Raw genomic sequence first — 18,001 nt, forward strand, 5'->3', positions numbered from 1 at the left:
ACCGTTTTGCCGGAAAATCGAAAAAACTGTAGACTATTGGATTTTTATCAAATTTCGTTAATCGGCTATATTGGCGTCAATTTTGGTCCGAGAGTCAAGCGAATGGACATTTCCTACATAAAATTGACCCCTCGTTCTTCTGCCATTCTCAGAATTTTCCTAGATCTAACCGTTCGTGAGAAAAATTAAAAGTGTATATTTTGTTTGAAATTTAAATTATTTCGATTAAGGGTGACTTGCTGATTAAAAAAATCTAAACACGTGGCTAGAAATTATGCACCGTTTTGCCGGAAAATCTAAAAAACTGTAGACCATTGGATTTTTATCAAATTTTGTTAATCGGCTATATTGGCGTCAATTTTGGTCCGAGAGTCAAGCGAATGGACATTTCCTACATAAAATTGGCCCCTCGTTCTTCTGCCATTCTCAGAATTTTCCTAGATCTAACCGTTCGTGAGAAAAATTTCCACTGGGATGTATGTATTCGCTGAAAATTTCGAGAAAATTAAAAGTGTATCCCTTAAATACTTTTGATGTGAAGAAAATACTTCTGACTAAAAAATAAAATAAGTCTGACATACTTGCATACATATTAACTAGGTGCTAAAAAACGTACAAGAGGAAGATCTTCCGTAATAACAGCCAACCTTCAGTAACGGAGAGGGTACCTAAAGAAGACTAAAATGAATTCCAGATCAAACGTTTCTCTATTAGTCTATTGATAATCAAGAAGAGAATTTTGAAAAACAATATACTGTCGATGATAAAAATATTTTTTTTACTTATTTGTCTTCGTCAAAAAATCTTTGAGTGTTCACAAAGAAATTATTAAAGATAATTAATTATTTGTTTAGTCGTAAATTCACTCAAGGTAGACCAGTATCAAACGAAGAACAAACATTACAAGACACAATTAGAACTTGCTTTATATTGCGAATGACATGCTAGATATACTAATTAGTTACATTCAATAGTAAATGTATTTGATTGACTCATATTTTTCTTCGATATCTACGGTGAAATCAGCATAGCAGGTCGTGAAAATTTTATTACACGTATGTAATTTAAAATCGATAAAGACGCGCTTATTCTCTATTTTAACAATATCAAGTTCAAGTTTAAATGAAATGAATCGGACAAATATATGACTGATTGGAAATGTTTCATGTTATTTCAATAGGTTTTAATATAGTTTATACCCTTTGAATCTGTTTAAAACCAAAAATACCGAGAGTATACTGATTTAAATTACATATACGTTAATAGTACAAAGATATTACTAAATACATACTTCTTCTTTTTCCTCTTAAAAGCAATTCCGCTTGTTCATTGGTGGATTGATACCTCTGGTTGTCACTCCATATTTTGCGCGGTCGTCCTACACTTCGATTAGTGATTTACATAAGGCGAAAAAGCGACTTATTTTATAAAAATTATCGTCCAATAAAATTACTCAATACGACGTCTAAACTCATGACAAAATTTCTTACTAACAGGTTGACAACAAAATTAGACGGATACCAGACAAGGGAAATAGCAGTAGGTATTTATAAAGGAATTTAGCAACAGTAACCACTTGTTAACTGTGTTAAATCCTAATCAAGAAAGCAAATGAATATAACATCCCGATATGTATTATGCAGCATTATATATTTATATATTTTGAGAAAGCTTTTGACAGTGTGAATCATTGGTCAATAAAATGCTGACTAAATAGCAGTAGGATAGACTACAGACGTACTGAACTTATTCGCAACAGATACATGAGTAATTATGAATACATGGTTTTGTCTACCAAAACGTAGACTTGGAAGTCTACAAGTGATCGAGGAGATAATATTGTAAGAAATCAAATTGATTATATCGACCCATGCAACGAAGACTATACTAACTCAAAAAACGTTACATTTGACTTACGATCATTATTCTTTTGAGCTTTCTTTTGTAGAAAAGTAATGTAACTCAGGTATAAATTTTAAGGCAACCATCAAAACATTTGTATTGTATAGTAAGTTTACTGACCCTCAATTATGCAGGCGAAAACTATAGTAAGTTGAGTTACTGTAGTCTTCGTTGCAAGAAACAGCGGAAGGTATTGCAAGTTTGACTTACTATAGTTTTCACCTTAATTGTAGGTTATGTTTGTTACATACTACTATAAAGATTTGAAGTAGCTGCTGAATAAAAGTAGTTATTTTTGACGCGAATTAAAATAAAATCAAGAACACAAAAAATGTTGCACAACGCAAAAACTTATGTGAAAAAGAGTCATTAGATTCAAGTAAGTTTGATCTATATTAATTTTATTTCTTATTTCTTACTAACATTATTATTATTTTATAACAGTATGCCCTTCTAGCACATATACATTACAATCTATGAAACGATAACAAAGTTTACTTATGCCTGTAAAATTAACAAATTTACCAGTGAATTTAGGTATGAAGGTAGATTGTTTTTATTATATATGTATTTTAACAGCTCCTTTTTTAGAATCCGGCGACTAACAACAAACATCAGATTCTGACTCATCTAATATTCCAAATACTGACCTTAAAAGTCAAATTCGGTCTATAGAAAGCGTAAGATGGCGGTTAAAGAAAAAACAGGTAGAAAGCGTGTAAGAAATACAAGTGGATGGCTTGATGTTAAGACTAAGAAAGATATAGGCATCGAACACAAAAACCGTAAGGGTCAACTTATTCCTGCTAGACAGATAAAAAATCCATGTAAAGAAAACTGCAGAAATAAATGTCGAGAGAAGATAAGTGAGGAAAATAGAAAGATATTGTTTGACGAATTTTGGAAAATAGGTGATAGTGATCACACTAGACAATGGGATTACATAGCAATATACGTTAAGAAAGTGGATAAAAAGCAAGTGAGAAAACCAGACGACAATTCAAAACGAAATTTCTCTAGAAAATATATACCTACTTGCTCTTAACAATAACGACATACCGGTTTGCAAAGCTATGTTTCTCAATAATTATGGAATATCCAAACAGTGGATACAACCGCTTGGAAACAGTGGATCTCTTGAGGCAGATAGAATGGGGAAGCACGCTACAAGACCAAATAAAATTGGTGAAAGCATCTTAAACTCCATACGAAATAACATGCAACTTTTTCCTGTGGTGCCTTCCGACTACACCAGACAAAAGTCAACAAAAATGTACTTGGAGGCGGGTCTTAACATTGGAATAATTTCTAGGAACAAAGCACACACAAAACGAAGGAGACAGCATGCATGATGTTATCGAAAATGCCAAAAAGCGACAATCAGCAATATATACCCCTGATCAATGGATCATGTTGATTCGCGTGGCAAAAGTGTCTGGAAAGCCATACATTGTAAAAGAAATGGCACAAAGCGACTTCTTTAGTTTAAAACAAAGGTAAAATTGGAAAATTGGGATAAGGATAATGGCGGAGAAAAGCTAAAATTAAACCAAATTAAAGATTATGCCTTATAAAATGAAGTTCAAATATGACTATGCCGATGAGCTGAAAATAATAACCTAAAAAAGTCTCAAAGAAATACATTAAAAGACTATAATTCTAAAGAATTGCCTCCTATTTATACAAGCTTGCTTCCAATAAATGCCAAAAAATTGAATGGTTTGCTTGACTTATGTAAACCCAAAGGAAGTCTTCCTAACATTCCTGGGTTTACCATAAATTTTACTTTTTCCTTACAGCCAATAATGTGACGGAAATACAAAATGGACAGAATATTAAAAGTAGTAGAAATATGGAAGCAGAAAGTGAGAATAATGAAGAATATGAACAAGACTCTAATTTTCCTTCTTCCGCTTAGCTTTAGAAATGTTTTTTATTGTTATTTTTTAAACAGTACTGTTTTGTTTCAATAAATTTGTTACTAAGTCTAGAGTAAGTATTTTTTTTCTTCCTTAATTGCTTCGACGGAAACTATAGTGAGTCTAAAAAATTTAGCAAAAAAAATGTTTTTTATGTTTGATTTGTGAAATCTCTTAAAACCCTTTATATATAATATATCAGAAATTTAAGACGTATTTCTTCCAAAGATAACGTCATTTCTTAGAACGAAATGGGCGAAAATTTTCAAACGCGATTATCTCAGTTCAACCAAAATTGAGGTACCTACAATAGTCTTCGTTGCATGGGTCGATATGACAGTCAATGAACGATTTAAAAACATAAAATCGGTAAGACTTACCCAGGTGCCGAGATTCGATCAGACCATACTCTACTGTGCTCTACAATCTCAAAAACCCATGCACTCTAAATAAGATTTATCAAATTAACGTTCCACGAATTAGACTGAAAGATAACAACATCATAGATGATTGCTGGAAACAAATGAAAACGCCAATAATCACTGCATCTCCAGAAAGTCAAGACAACGAACAGTTAAAAATGACTGGATGACACAAGACATCTTAGATCTAATGGACGTTCGGAGGCAGTACAAATCCATAAACAGAGAAAAATACAATGAAATACATAAAGACATCCGAAAAATAATTAAAGTAGCAAAAGACTGATAACTACAAGAATCCTGTTTAAGAATTGAGAAACTTAAGCTACGACACGGCAGCTTCCAGTTACATAAAAAAGAATTAGAAAGGCAAAAGCAGAATTTACAGGCAAAATATATTACAAGACTCTGGAGGTAGAATTTTAAGTGATATTAAAGAGTGCTGTACCGAGTGGGAAAGTTACATAATAGAAATAATAGAAATATTTAAAGATGACCAAAGAATCTACCCAGAAATAACATCTAACGGAGATACAGGTCACCAATTCTAATCTCAGAAGTTCAGAAGGCCATCGACCAAGCGAAACGAACGCTTCTGGTTCTGACGAAATTCATGCAGAATTGTTACAACTATTAGATAATGAGAGTGTTTATCACCTCTTTCTTTTTTAACAAGATACACGGCAGCAGAAAATTACCCTCCAGACAACTGGTTAGAATCAATATTGTTATGTTTTTCGAAAAATTAAAAGTGTATACTTTGTTTGAAATTTGAATTATTTCGATTAAGGGTGACTTGCTGATTAAAAAAATTTAAACACGTGGCCAGAAAGTATGCACGGTTTTGCCGGAAAATCGAAAAAACTGTAGACCATTGGATTTTTATCAAATTTCGTTAATCGGCTATATTGGCTTCAATTTTGGTCCGAGAGTCAAGCGATGGACATTTCCTACATAAAATTGGCCCCTCGTTCTACTGTCATACTCAGAATTTTCCTACATCTAACCGTTCGTGAGAAAAATTTCCACTGGGATGTATGTATTCACTGCAAATTTCGAGAAAATTAAAAGTGTATATTTGTTTGAAATTTAAATTATTTCGATTAAGGGTGACTTGCTGATTAAAAAAATTTAAACAAGTGGCCAGAAATTATGCACCGTTTTGCCGGAAAATCGAAAAAACTGTAGACCATTGGATTTTTATCAAATTTCGTTAATCGGCTATATTGGCGTCAATTTTGGTCCGAGAGTCAAGCGAATGGACATTTCCTACATAAAATTGGCCCCTCGTTCTTCTGCCATTCTCAGCATTTTACTAGATCTAACCGTTCGTGAAAAAATTTCCACTGGGATTTATGTATTCGCTGAAAATTTCGAGAAAATTAAAAGTGTATATTTTGTTTGAAATTTAAATTATTTCGATTAAGGGTTACTTGCTGATTAAAAAATCTAAACACGTGGCCAGAAATTATGCACCGTTTTGCCGGAAAATCGAAAAAACAAGACCATTGGATTTTTATCAAATTTGGTTAATCGGCTATATTAGCGTCAATTTTGGTCCGAGAGTCAAGCGAATACACATGTCCTACATAAAATTGACCGCTCGTTCTTCTGCCATACTCGGAATTTTCCTACATCTAACGGTTCGTGAGAAAAATTTCCACTTGGATGTCTGTATTTGCTGAAAATTTCGAAAAATTAAAAGTGTATATTTTGTTTGAAATTTGAATTATTTCGATTAAGGGTGACTTGCTGATTAAAAAAATTTAAACACGTGGCCAGGAAGTATGCACGGTTTTGCCGGAAAATCGAAAAAACTGTAGACCATTGGATTTTTATCAAATTTCGTTAATCGGCTATATTGGCGTCAATTTTGGACCGAGAGTCAAGCGATGGACATTTCCTACATAAAATTGGCCCCTCGTTCTACTGTCATACTCAGAATTTTCCTACATCTAACCGTTCGTGAGAAAAATTTCCACTGGGATGTATGTATTCACTGCAAATTTCGAGAAAATTAAAAGTGTATATTTTGTTTGAAATTTAAATTATTTCGATTAAGGGTGACTTGCTGATTAAAAAAATTTAAACAAGTGGCCAGAAATTATGCACGGTTTTGCTGGAAAATCGAAAAAACTGTAGACCATTGGATTTTTATCGAATTTCGTTAATCGGCTATATTGGCGTCAATTTTGGCCCGAGAGTCAAGCGAATGGACATTTCCTACATAGAATTGGCCGCTTGTTCTTCTGCCATACTCAGAATTTTCCTACATCTACATGTTAGTGAAAAAAATTTCCACTGGGATGTATGTATTCGCTGAAAATTTCGAGAAAATTGAAAGTGTATATTTTGTTTGAAATTTGAATTATTTCGATTAATAGTGACTTGCTTATTAAAAAAATCTAAACATGTGGCTAAAAATTATGCACCGTTTTGCAGGAAAATCGAAAAAACTGTAGATTTTTCTTTTTGGCCCGAGAGTCAAGCGAATGGACATTTCCTACATAGAATTGGCCGCTTGTTCTTCTGCCATACTCAGAATTTTCCTACATCTACATGTTAGTGAAAAAAATTTCCACTGGGATGTATGTATTCGCTGAAAATTTCAAAAAATTTAAAGTGTATATTTTGTTTGAAATTTAAATTATTTCGATTAAGGGTGACTTGCTGATTAAAAAATCTAAACACATGGCCAGAAATTATGCACCGTTTTGCCGGAAAATCGAAAAAACTGTAGACCATTGGATTTTTATCAAATTTCGTTAATCGGCTATATTGGCGTCAATTTTGGACCGAGAGTCAAGCGATGGACATTTCCTACATAAAATTGGCCCCTCGTTCTACTGTCATACTCAGAATTTTCCTACATCTAACCGTTCGTGAGAAAAATTTCCACTGGGATGTATGTATTCACTGCAAATTTCGAGAAAATTAAAAGTGTATATTTTGTTTGAAATTTAAATTATTTCGATTAAGGGTGACTTGCTGATTAAAAAAATTTAAACAAGTGGCCAGAAATTATGCACGGTTTTGCTGGAAAATCGAAAAAACTGTAGACCATTGGATTTTTATCGAATTTCGTTAATCGGCTATATTGGCGTCAATTTTGGCCCGAGAGTCAAGCGAATGGACATTTCCTACATAGAATTGGCCGCTTGTTCTTCTGCCATACTCAGAATTTTCCTACATCTACATGTTAGTGAAAAAAAATTCCACTGGGATGTATGTATTCGCTGAAAATTTCGAGAAAATTGAAAGTGTATATTTTGTTTGAAATTTGAATTATTTCGATTAATAGTGACTTGCTTATTAAAAAAATCTAAACATGTGGCTAAAAATTATGCACCGTTTTGCAGGAAAATCGAAAAAACTGTAGATTTTTCTTTTTGGCCCGAGAGTCAAGCGAATGGACATTTCCTACATAGAATTGGCCGCTTGTTCTTCTGCCATACTCAGAATTTTCCTACATCTACATGTTAGTGAAAAAAATTTCCACTGGGATGTATGTATTCGCTGAAAATTTCAAAAAATTTAAAGTGTATATTTTGTTTGAAATTTAAATTATTTCGATTAAGGGTGACTTGCTGATTAAAAAATCTAAACACGTGGCCAGAAATTATGCACCGTTTTGCCGGAAAATCGAAAAAACTGTAGACTATTGGATTTTTATCAAATTTCGTTAATCGGCTATATTGGCGTCAATTTTGGTCCGAGAGTCAAGCGAATACACATTTCCTACATAAAATTGGCCGCTCGTTCTTCTGCCATACTCGGAATTTTCCTACATCTAACCGTTCGTGAGAAAAATTTCCACTGGGATGTATGTATTCGCTGAAAATTTCGAGAAAATTAAAAGTGTATATTTTGTTTGAAATTTGAATTATTTCGATTAAGGGTGATTTGCTGATTAAAAAACTCTAAACACGTGGCCAGAAATTATGCACCGTTTTGCCGGAAAATCGAAAAAACTGTAGACTATTGGATTTTTATCAAATTTCGTTAATCGGCTTTATTGGCGTCAATTTTGGCCCGAGAGTCAAGCGAATGGACATTTCCTACATAAAATTGGCCGCTCGTTCTTCTGCCATACTCAGAATTTTCCTACATCTAAGTGTTCGTGAGAAAAATTTCCACTTGGATGTATGTACTCGCTGAAAATTTCGAGAAAATTAAAAGTGTATATTTTGTTTGAAATTTGAATTATTTCGATTAAGGGTGACTTGCTTATTAAAAAAATCCAAACATGTGGCTAAAAATTATGCACCGTTTTGCCGGAAAATCGAAAAAACTGTAGATTTTTTAATTCGATTTTTCCTCTTTTCCGGCAAACTGGGGTTAACGGATCAGGAAAAAACACATGTTTCGAATAAGCTTGACCAAGTGCATGTACCAAAACATTAAACAAAAATTTTTTTTTTGAAAAATTTGGAAAAATTTCGAAAAATTAAAAGTGTATATTTTGTTTGAAATTTGAATTATTTCGATTAAGGGTGTAGTAAAAGTACATTCATCAGTAAAACAAATATTTTTTAACCTTCTCGGTTCAACGCGAATTCTTTCAGTCACAAAATTGAGTCACAGAATTGAGTTCACAAAACTCAATTCGTTGGTCTGAATCATCATCGCCTAGTTTTTGAAGAATTTGTGCTTTGTACGGGTTAAACTTATGTAATTTCAACACCTTTTTAACCGACTCATGTGACGTGTTGATGCAGTAGGCTCTATTGCAAAATTTCCAAGGACCTCAATTTGGAATACTTCATTCAGTAATCTTGGGGCATCCCTTTTTTTATTTTGCACTGATCCCGTTTCTCTAAACTTTTCAACTAAATCGCGGACGTACACGTGACTTACATTTTTGTCCGGGTGCCTTTCATGAAATATTTGAGCTATTCGTAAATAACACTGGTTCTAGGAGGCAGATATGAAAATGATCTCCACGTGTTCAGGTATACTGTAAACCATCGTGACAACTACCGCTGAATGACAGGACCGATCGTACAAATGATAAAAACTAATGACATTTAAAATTATCAAATAAACCAAAAATTATTGAATCTGACAGAACCCAAAAACAGATGTTTTCAACTTGTTTTGCAAAAACGACAAATTAAGTTTTTATTAAAAAAAATTCGACGGGCACTTATTATTAAAAATAATAGTCCGGGAGATAGCATTACAAATACAAAAGTCATAGTAAGCCGACTGATATTAACATCATGTATAATTATTAAAGAATAATTATTTAGGATCATCAACAGAATCAACAAAAAATTCATTAAATTTTCAATTTAAGCCAAAGTTTCACAATTATTGCTTCACCCTGTATAATAATTATTTATACCATTGGATAGCATTTTTATAGTCTTATGTATCACAAGTAGGAGTTTGCAATTTAAACTTTTTTGGTTGTGGGGGGTGGTGCCTAGGGGGTTGATGGGGATGAGTTCTCCTCCATGTCATTTTAGTTCCCCCTTACTATCCTAGAAACGGTTTCAAGCATTTTTCAATATCAGCTTTTGTTCGTGAGATATAGCCCATTGTAAGTTTTAAAATTGACACACTGTATACATAAATTTTAATTGGATTTTAAAAAGTATATAATGTCCGATTAATATGCGATAAAATAATTTTAATTACTGTATAATAAGATTTCTCTCTACGTGTCCTAATTTAATTCAAAGCTAACACATGACAAGTATCTAAAACCCGGTGACCTGACTGGACATCTGATCTGGAGAAACAAGAACACTTTCATTCAATGTCATCATAAACGAGTCTTAACATAAATGAAATCGTCCAAATCATTCTCTTACTTATTATACTGATCGATCAGATACACATTAGGGAGTGGGAATACGGGTTAATGGTCCGAACTAGACTTTCAACGGACCACGAAAATACTCTTTCAATATTTCAAGCGGAATTTTTGTTCGCAAGATTGCTTAAAAAGACCTCAATTCGGCCTAAATATTTATTACACCTGACTGCAGGCACAATACAAATACTATAATTTCACAACTTAATGCAACAAAGGCAGTTGGGAGCCAGTGTTAGCAACCATAGTATAATTATAATAGACATACTATAATTGCACGCCTTTTTACTATATACTATCATGCTTTTACAATTGTCCTAAAATCTACTATAAACCATATTATTTAGACCGAAAAAACTAATTCTTCGTAATTAATTTCGACACCGAAATGATGACTGTTGATACAGTATAGTACATTTCAATCTAGCGCTCCTACATCACATTAGTTAAACATCTGCAAACTACTGAAAACTCCCAATTAAATTATATATATATAATTTAATTGGGAGTTTTCAGTAGTATATATATATATATATATATATATATATATATATATATATATATATATATATATATTGTTATGATGTGTTTTTTTGTTTGAATGATGAGCAATGAGTATTTTTAATAATATAGGGTTTTTATCGCGGTTCTCAAAGAATTAGCTTGTAAGTACTTTTTTAATTTATCTTTATTATAACTATTATGGAACACACATATATATCTAACCTAGCTAATGTAAATTTAAAATAAACTATCTTTAAATTGATACTCTTATAAAACTAATTAAATTCTATAGACAATGTAAATTTTAAACAAACTATCTTCAAAATTGAAATTGTTATGACATTAACTAAATTATATTAACAAAATTTTGTACCTTTCTTTCACTGAATGCCTAAATGAACTGTTTTCCACTATTTAGATTCTAATCACCACTGAATGTCTTCGTACTTCGGTTATCCTTGTTTTTGTGAAATTACTTTTTTCAATTATCAGCTTCTACCAATTTAAGATATAGTTTTCTTCACCAGCATTTATACACCACCAGCAAACAGCATTTATATTTATTCTTTTCAATATACCAATATCCAATTATTATAAGTTGATTTATACTAATCTCCAACCATAATATAATTTAATTTCTTCCAATATACTTTTTTTTTAATCTTCAATAATTATTTGTGTATAATTATAAATGTGCATTAAATTATATGCATAATTTTTAATCTTCATTTAACTTACTATATTAAACAATTGGATTATCTCCAACTAACTTTCATATTTCTTATAAAACTGCTTGACTGATTTACTAAAACTGTGAACAATTGACTTCACTAATTAATTGTGTCTATCTTCTACTAACTTTCATAATAAACTGCTTGACTTCTAACTAAAAACTGCTAAAAACTGCTTGACTTCTGACTAAAAACTTAAAAACTGCCATCTTGAATCCAAATCACGGGTATTTATATGTTTTTGGATTTCTAGAACCATCTCGTAAGATATCATGTTCTATTCAGTTCTATTTAATACATGTCTGAATTTTCTGGAACAAACCATTTCGCAAACATGGCCATCTCCGGAGATCCAGAGAATTCCATTCTTTTCTATTAATAATTTTGTTGACATTTAGGCTTTTCAGATCAGAATAAACATTCAAATTAGTAACTAACACTCTAATTTAATCAAATACACATTTCAAACAATATTATTATAATAACCCCACTTTATATTCCCAATTATTTCCTAAAATGTCAAATTGGAGACAGAGTTTGTATAGTTGGTTGCCTAGTCACATGGTTCACTTAAATGTATCTACCAAATCATAACTACTAAAATACAACTTTTTACAATTATTATATGCTAATTTCTTAAAATGCCCTCACATAAATATTTTTTATAAAATTCTCTAGTATATAACTTATTTAAAACAACCAAATATCTAATATTATGTAGTATATAACTTATAAATTATTTTCTATAAACCCTAATCGTATCAATACCCCAAAATAATATTTAAAATAAATAATTTACTTATTATTTTTTTAAATATTAATTTTCTCATACCTTATTAAATTTAATAAATCAATTTTTTTTATTTAAAATGTGTTAAATACATCCCTGTTCGCTGTCTATGTCAAAACAGAGAACAACGGAGCACAGTTCGGCTATTCTATGGTCAAACTGTCATGTCAAATGGAGCAATGGATGCGATATCAGAGAATAAAATATAACCTTAATTAAAAATATAATAGATATGGTGTTCTGTTTATTTATAGACAAAATCTAGGAATTATTTCCATTCAAAATAACTTTCATCAATATAAATTGGTAAGTTTTTTCACTTTATTATATTATAAAGACATTTTTATAGCAATTATAGTATCTAACCCCAAATTATGATTTTTAGGGTACCAAACAATTTCCATATGTACAAAATTCAACAAGTATGATGTCAAATTGATTCACAACAAAGAAATCTACCATCTATCTATGAAATGGATCTATCAGTAAGTTATTTTTTAAATTCTTTTCTTTGTTTAGTTGACATATTGGGCATTGGGTAGTAATTTCTTTTGCTATACTTATGTCATTCTTTGCAAAATAATTGTTCCTAAATAGCATCCATAGCTTTCTTGAACCAATATGCATATAATTGTTATGTAAATTTTTCAATATTTTCTTTGCTAAAGTTCTAGTTATTACATATACTTCTATGCCATTTATTATTTTATAATATACCCCATCTTTCCTAAGGACTTTTTGTTTTTCACTCAAATTGATCTGATCTCTTATAATTTCTTCTTTAGAATATAATCCAGTACTTTCTACTAATTGATTTAATCCAATTTTTATTGTTCGCTGCCCTTTTTGTGATGTATTTTCTAACCTTGATAAAGCATCTGCCACTATATTGGATTTTCCAGAAATGTATTTGATTTCAAAGCAGTATTCACTAAGTATTAGACTCCACCGATGTATTCTACTGTTTCCATATTTGTTATTTAATATAGACGTTAAAGCTTGGTGATCTGTTTCTATTGTAAATTCATTACCCAACAAATAAAATCTTAATTTTGTGACACAGTGTATTATACTTGCTAGTTCTAATTCTGAAACTGAGTAACCCTTTTCATGTGGCTTTGTAATTCTTGAAATGAATTGTATTGGGTATTCGACCCCATCATGTATTTGTAATAATACCCCTGATAATCTCTCTATTGATGCATCTGTTCTTAATATGAATGGCTGTGTGTAGTCAGGATAGTATATTTTCAAATTTGACAGAAAAATGTTTTTAATCTCTTGGAATGCTAGTTCTCTTCTCTGATCCCATCTCCATTTTACACCTTTTCTCAGTAGTTCAAGTAATGGAATTTCTTTTATACTTAGATCTGGTATCATCCTTTTATAATAATTAATTATTCCAATAAATCCTCTTAAAGTTCTTAAATTGTGTGGTGTTTTATATTCCTGAATGACTTGTGTCCGTTCTGGATCCATTTCGATTCCATTAGTGTTAAGTTTATAACCTAGATATATGACTTCTTTTTGAAAAAATGTACATTTTTCTTGATTTATTTTTAGTCCAACTTTGTCTAATCTATTTATTATAATTTTTAGGTGTTTCTCATGATCTTCAGCCGTTTTAGAAAAAATTAATATATCATCAATGTAGTGAATTACAAAATGTTCATATTGATCCAAAATATCATGAAGACATCTACATAGAGCACTGCAAGATGATTGAAGTCCAAATGGTACTACTTTGAATTGATATACTACTCCATCTATCTGAAATCCTGTATACTGTCTACTTTTTCTTTCTAGAGGTATTAACCAGAAACTATGCTGTAAATCGATTTTAGTGAAAAATGACATTCCTGTAATTCTTCCTAATATTCCATCTATACTCATTGGTGCTTCAAATTGCTTTTCAGTAATCTTGTTAATATTCCTTGCATCCAAACATAACCTGATTTCACCTGATCTTTTTCGTACTACTACTATGGGGTTAATAAAACGTGTGTCTGCCCTCTCAATGATCCCATCTTCTAACATATTATTAATTGTTTTGTTTACTTCTTCTCTGTATTTATATGGTATTGGGTATGATTTTGTTTTAAAATCTTTTTCTTCTTTAACTTTTATACTATGGATATAATTTTGTGCAATTCTATTTTCTTTATTGACAAGTCCCTTGTGTTGCTGCAATATGGAAATGACTATTGATTTATATTCTTCAGGGCAATTTAAAACTTTCATCATATCTTCTTCTTTACAAATAACATTATTCTTCATTATGTACTCATTATTCCTTGCTTCCAATTTTACGCACTCCGCCTCGTAGGCATCCATCTGCTTAAAATTTCCATTCCTTAAATATTCACTACCATTATTCTTTACATTCTTTTGGGACATTTCCCTATCATCAAAATACATTTCTTCTTCATAAACATCATTATTTTCTTTTAATAATATCCTATCAACTCTTATTCCTTCTTCTACCTCATCTTTCTGCATAAATTTAATTATTTGCCCTTCCAAAGTTACCATTTTTTCTTCAAAATCTATCTTTACTTTCTTCTTTTCCAATTCATCATTTCCCATTAATATATCAACACATAAATCCTTGACAATAAATCCTTGCATATTAATTTCTTTATTAAGAATATTAATTTTAAAATTGGCTAGTTTATCAATTTCACCCAACTTCTTATTATTTGCACCAATAATTTTAATTTTTGGAATCTTTATTATATCTGATAGTTCCAATGCACCAAAAATAAAATTCTCCGAGACTAAAGTACTTTCTGAACCAGTATCTGTCATAATTTTAATCATTTTATTTTTGGCCAAAGCATTTATATAAATTAAATTAATAGATTGAATAATTTTCTCTTCATCTAAAGAAATAAATTCAGAAGGTTTTTCATAATAGCAATGGCCTAACTTGTAATTCAGAAAGTTTACTGCACAAAATTTTGATTATTAGAATTGTCAGATTGTATCTGACCACTTGGATCTGATGTCCTATGTCTTTCCCTACTATGACTTCTACTCACATTTTCTTGCCTTGTACTATTTCGTTCCCTGTCTTCGCAGCTTCTATTCCTTCGAACACAATTTACCTGTCTGTTATAGTTAGGTCGCTCTGTATTTCTTCTATTGTTAAAATCTTGTCTATTATTATTAGTACTGTTATTAAAATGTTGTCTATTATAATTAGTATTATTATTAAAATTTTGTCTATTATAACTAGTATTATTATTAAAGTTCTGTCTATTTGGATTACTGTTAGTATTATTAAAATTTTGTAAACTATCACCATACCTAGTATTATTGTTATATGATTGTCTATATTGTTGATTATCATTTTTATTATATTGAAAGTTATTGTTGTTTTTTCTGTTGTTATTATTACTTGTCATATTGCCTCTTTGTATTCTTTGAATAAAATTAATAAAACTATCTATTGTTTGAATATTTTGTACAGTTACGGTTTGCACAACATCAGCATTAAAATGTCTAGATACATTTAAGACTGTTTCATCCTCTCTATAGTATATTTGAAGAATAAGCTGGAGTAAATTCTCAGAATACTCATCTTCGAACCTCGAAATACATAGGCGTGCACATCTTCTAACTAAAACGTAATCTTAAAAGAAAAGTTTGCGTTAAATTTATTTGGATATTTAGAACAAAGAAATTAATTCAATCCAATACTGGTTTAAAATAAAAAGATACGCATAAAAAGAATAAAAATTCTATTATTTGTGAAACATACAGTTAATATAAAATAATAAAATACAATAAATTATACTGAAACGTAAAATACATACACAAAAACTGTAAGTTTTTTTTTTATTCCTATTAATAAATAATAATATTCTTAATACTAATAATATTGGAAATAAGAATGAAAATTATATTAGCAATAAAAAATAAACAAAAGATAAACAATGAAGTTGACGGTAATTAGTTTAAATGTAAAATAAACTTCTGAGCTACAGTTTAAAGTTAAGCTTCCTCATATATTCTGTTTCAGACGAAGTGTTATCCGATCCGGGATGAATTATTATAGGTTCTATACTGCTATCTATTATATGATCAAGCTCACACATATTTTTCTCAATATTTATAACGTGATTAATACATTTTTGCCAATGTTCAGTCGTTACTTCGGATATTGATTTATGAAAAAGAATAGTAACATCTGACAATTTAAAAGTTGTATTATTTCGAGCAACATTACCTTTAACTTCGGCCCATACTAATTCAATCGGATTTAGCTCGCAATGATACGGTGGTAGGCGAAGTATTTCAATTCCTGGTTTTTTGACTATCTCCCCAATGACATATTTTTTAAAATTTTGTTTATTAATTTTAGCAAGCTCTAATAATTCTGCTTTTGTCATTGTATCGTCAAAGATTAAATTCTTAGTTAAAGTTAACCACATTGCAATTTCATCTTTCGTCCATTGAGTAGTTGGTAAACGTTCAACTAATCTAGAGTGCTGGTAACTTGCAGTGTCCATGTCAATAACTGAATTTTTAGGTATGAATTCAATCATCTGTTCGAAATATTCTTCAAACAAGTCCCCGTCATCTCTTCCTGATAATCACAGGTCTTTTTTGATTTAAACAAAAGTAAACCCTCCTTAAGAAATCCATTTATACTACCTATATGGGTAACAATTAATCGTCGACCTTTACCTATTGGTTCCTTGAAACCAGTTGAATATCCTTCCAGAAATGCTTGTCGACATGTTTTTATAGTTTTGTCTTTCCAAACTCTCCCTACAAATGCAAAACTTTTCAAAGTTTGTCTCTACCTATTGTGGGTAAATCGGGATCGTCGCTAATGGCTTGTAACACTTTATCTAAAGTTGGTATTTGTTTGTTAAAAAAAAAATGAGTGGACTATTCTACGAATTGCATTTTTGAAAAATTCATCCACATTCACTTTCGACAATTTTGGTCTTCCTGGTCTCGGTTTGGGTGGCGTTATACCAGCTGATTTTTCCTTTTTTAAAATGTTATATACAGTTGATTTTGAATATCCCATTACTTTAGACGAAATTTCAACTATACTATCAACAGTATTGGAAGGGTTGTGTTGCTTAAAATAATTGTAAATATTAAGGATAACACTCTTTTCGTTAAGTGATAAATAATTCAACTTTTTTTTTAACTGGTGTATAATCACACGTTAATTCCATATTCTATAAACTCAGTATTTACTCATTCAAAAAACAACTGTGTTAGATCTCTTCACTCGCTTATAATCGACTGAACAAAAATTTTCTGATATTAATGAATAACTATTTAAAGACCATTAACCATTTTATTAATCATTGGTTTTCCAAACAAAATCGAAATTTATATTATTTAAGATAGCGTTCACATTTATCAGAAACCATCTTTCGCTAATCGACTTTTTCTATCTAAACTATCAAAAGACCATTAACTAAATACCTATGTATTTTAAGAGTTTTTTTATTTCCTGTTATTTAATGGGTCATTATCATACCGACAAAAATAACCATAAATATCTTTACTAAAATAAACAGATTTATATAAATATAATATGCTTTGAAAATGGTTTAAATATCTAACAAACCGAAACGAATAATGTAATACCCTTAAAGTACGCCTATGACCAGCTGAATCATCCCTAGCCTACACAGTTCTAACAGTAGCAGGTATTTAAATTTTACGATAGTCCATGTGACATGGAAAAATTTCTATCTAAATAGTCAATCCTAACGTAAAATAAGCTAAAATATTGACGTTGTACGAAAAGCACACGTACTAAAATATGCTTAACAATTTAGTTTTTTTTCTGAGAATTTACTCCAGCTTATTCTTCAAATATACTATAAGTGGTGGTTCTAAATATTTTGCAACTGTTATCAATTTCAATGCATAATCTA

General features: G+C 30.6%; 2 protein-coding genes across 2 annotated transcripts in view; one reads left to right on the forward strand and one right to left on the reverse strand.

Annotated features, from left to right (window-relative positions):
- Tmem214 (Transmembrane protein 214) overlaps positions 1–1,923 on the reverse strand; it is a 79,443-nt gene extending 77,520 nt beyond the window's left edge. Inside the window, exon 1 of the mRNA XM_072521913.1 lies at positions 1,918–1,923. Coding sequence (XP_072378014.1) covers positions 1,918–1,923 — 6 coding nt within the window. The remainder of the gene's footprint in view (positions 1–1,917) is intronic.
- A 664-nt stretch (positions 1,924–2,587) lies between these two features.
- The window catches only part of LOC140433942 (ubiquitin-conjugating enzyme E2 R2), a 52,073-nt gene continuing 36,659 nt past the window's right edge, over positions 2,588–18,001 (forward strand). The window contains exon 1 of the mRNA XM_072521914.1: positions 2,588–2,881. Within this exon, the coding sequence (XP_072378015.1) occupies positions 2,588–2,881 (294 nt within the window). The remainder of the gene's footprint in view (positions 2,882–18,001) is intronic.

This window comes from Diabrotica undecimpunctata, chromosome 2 (genome assembly GCF_040954645.1).
Source record: "Diabrotica undecimpunctata isolate CICGRU chromosome 2, icDiaUnde3, whole genome shotgun sequence".
Classification (NCBI taxonomy): Eukaryota; Metazoa; Arthropoda; class Insecta; order Coleoptera; family Chrysomelidae; genus Diabrotica; species Diabrotica undecimpunctata.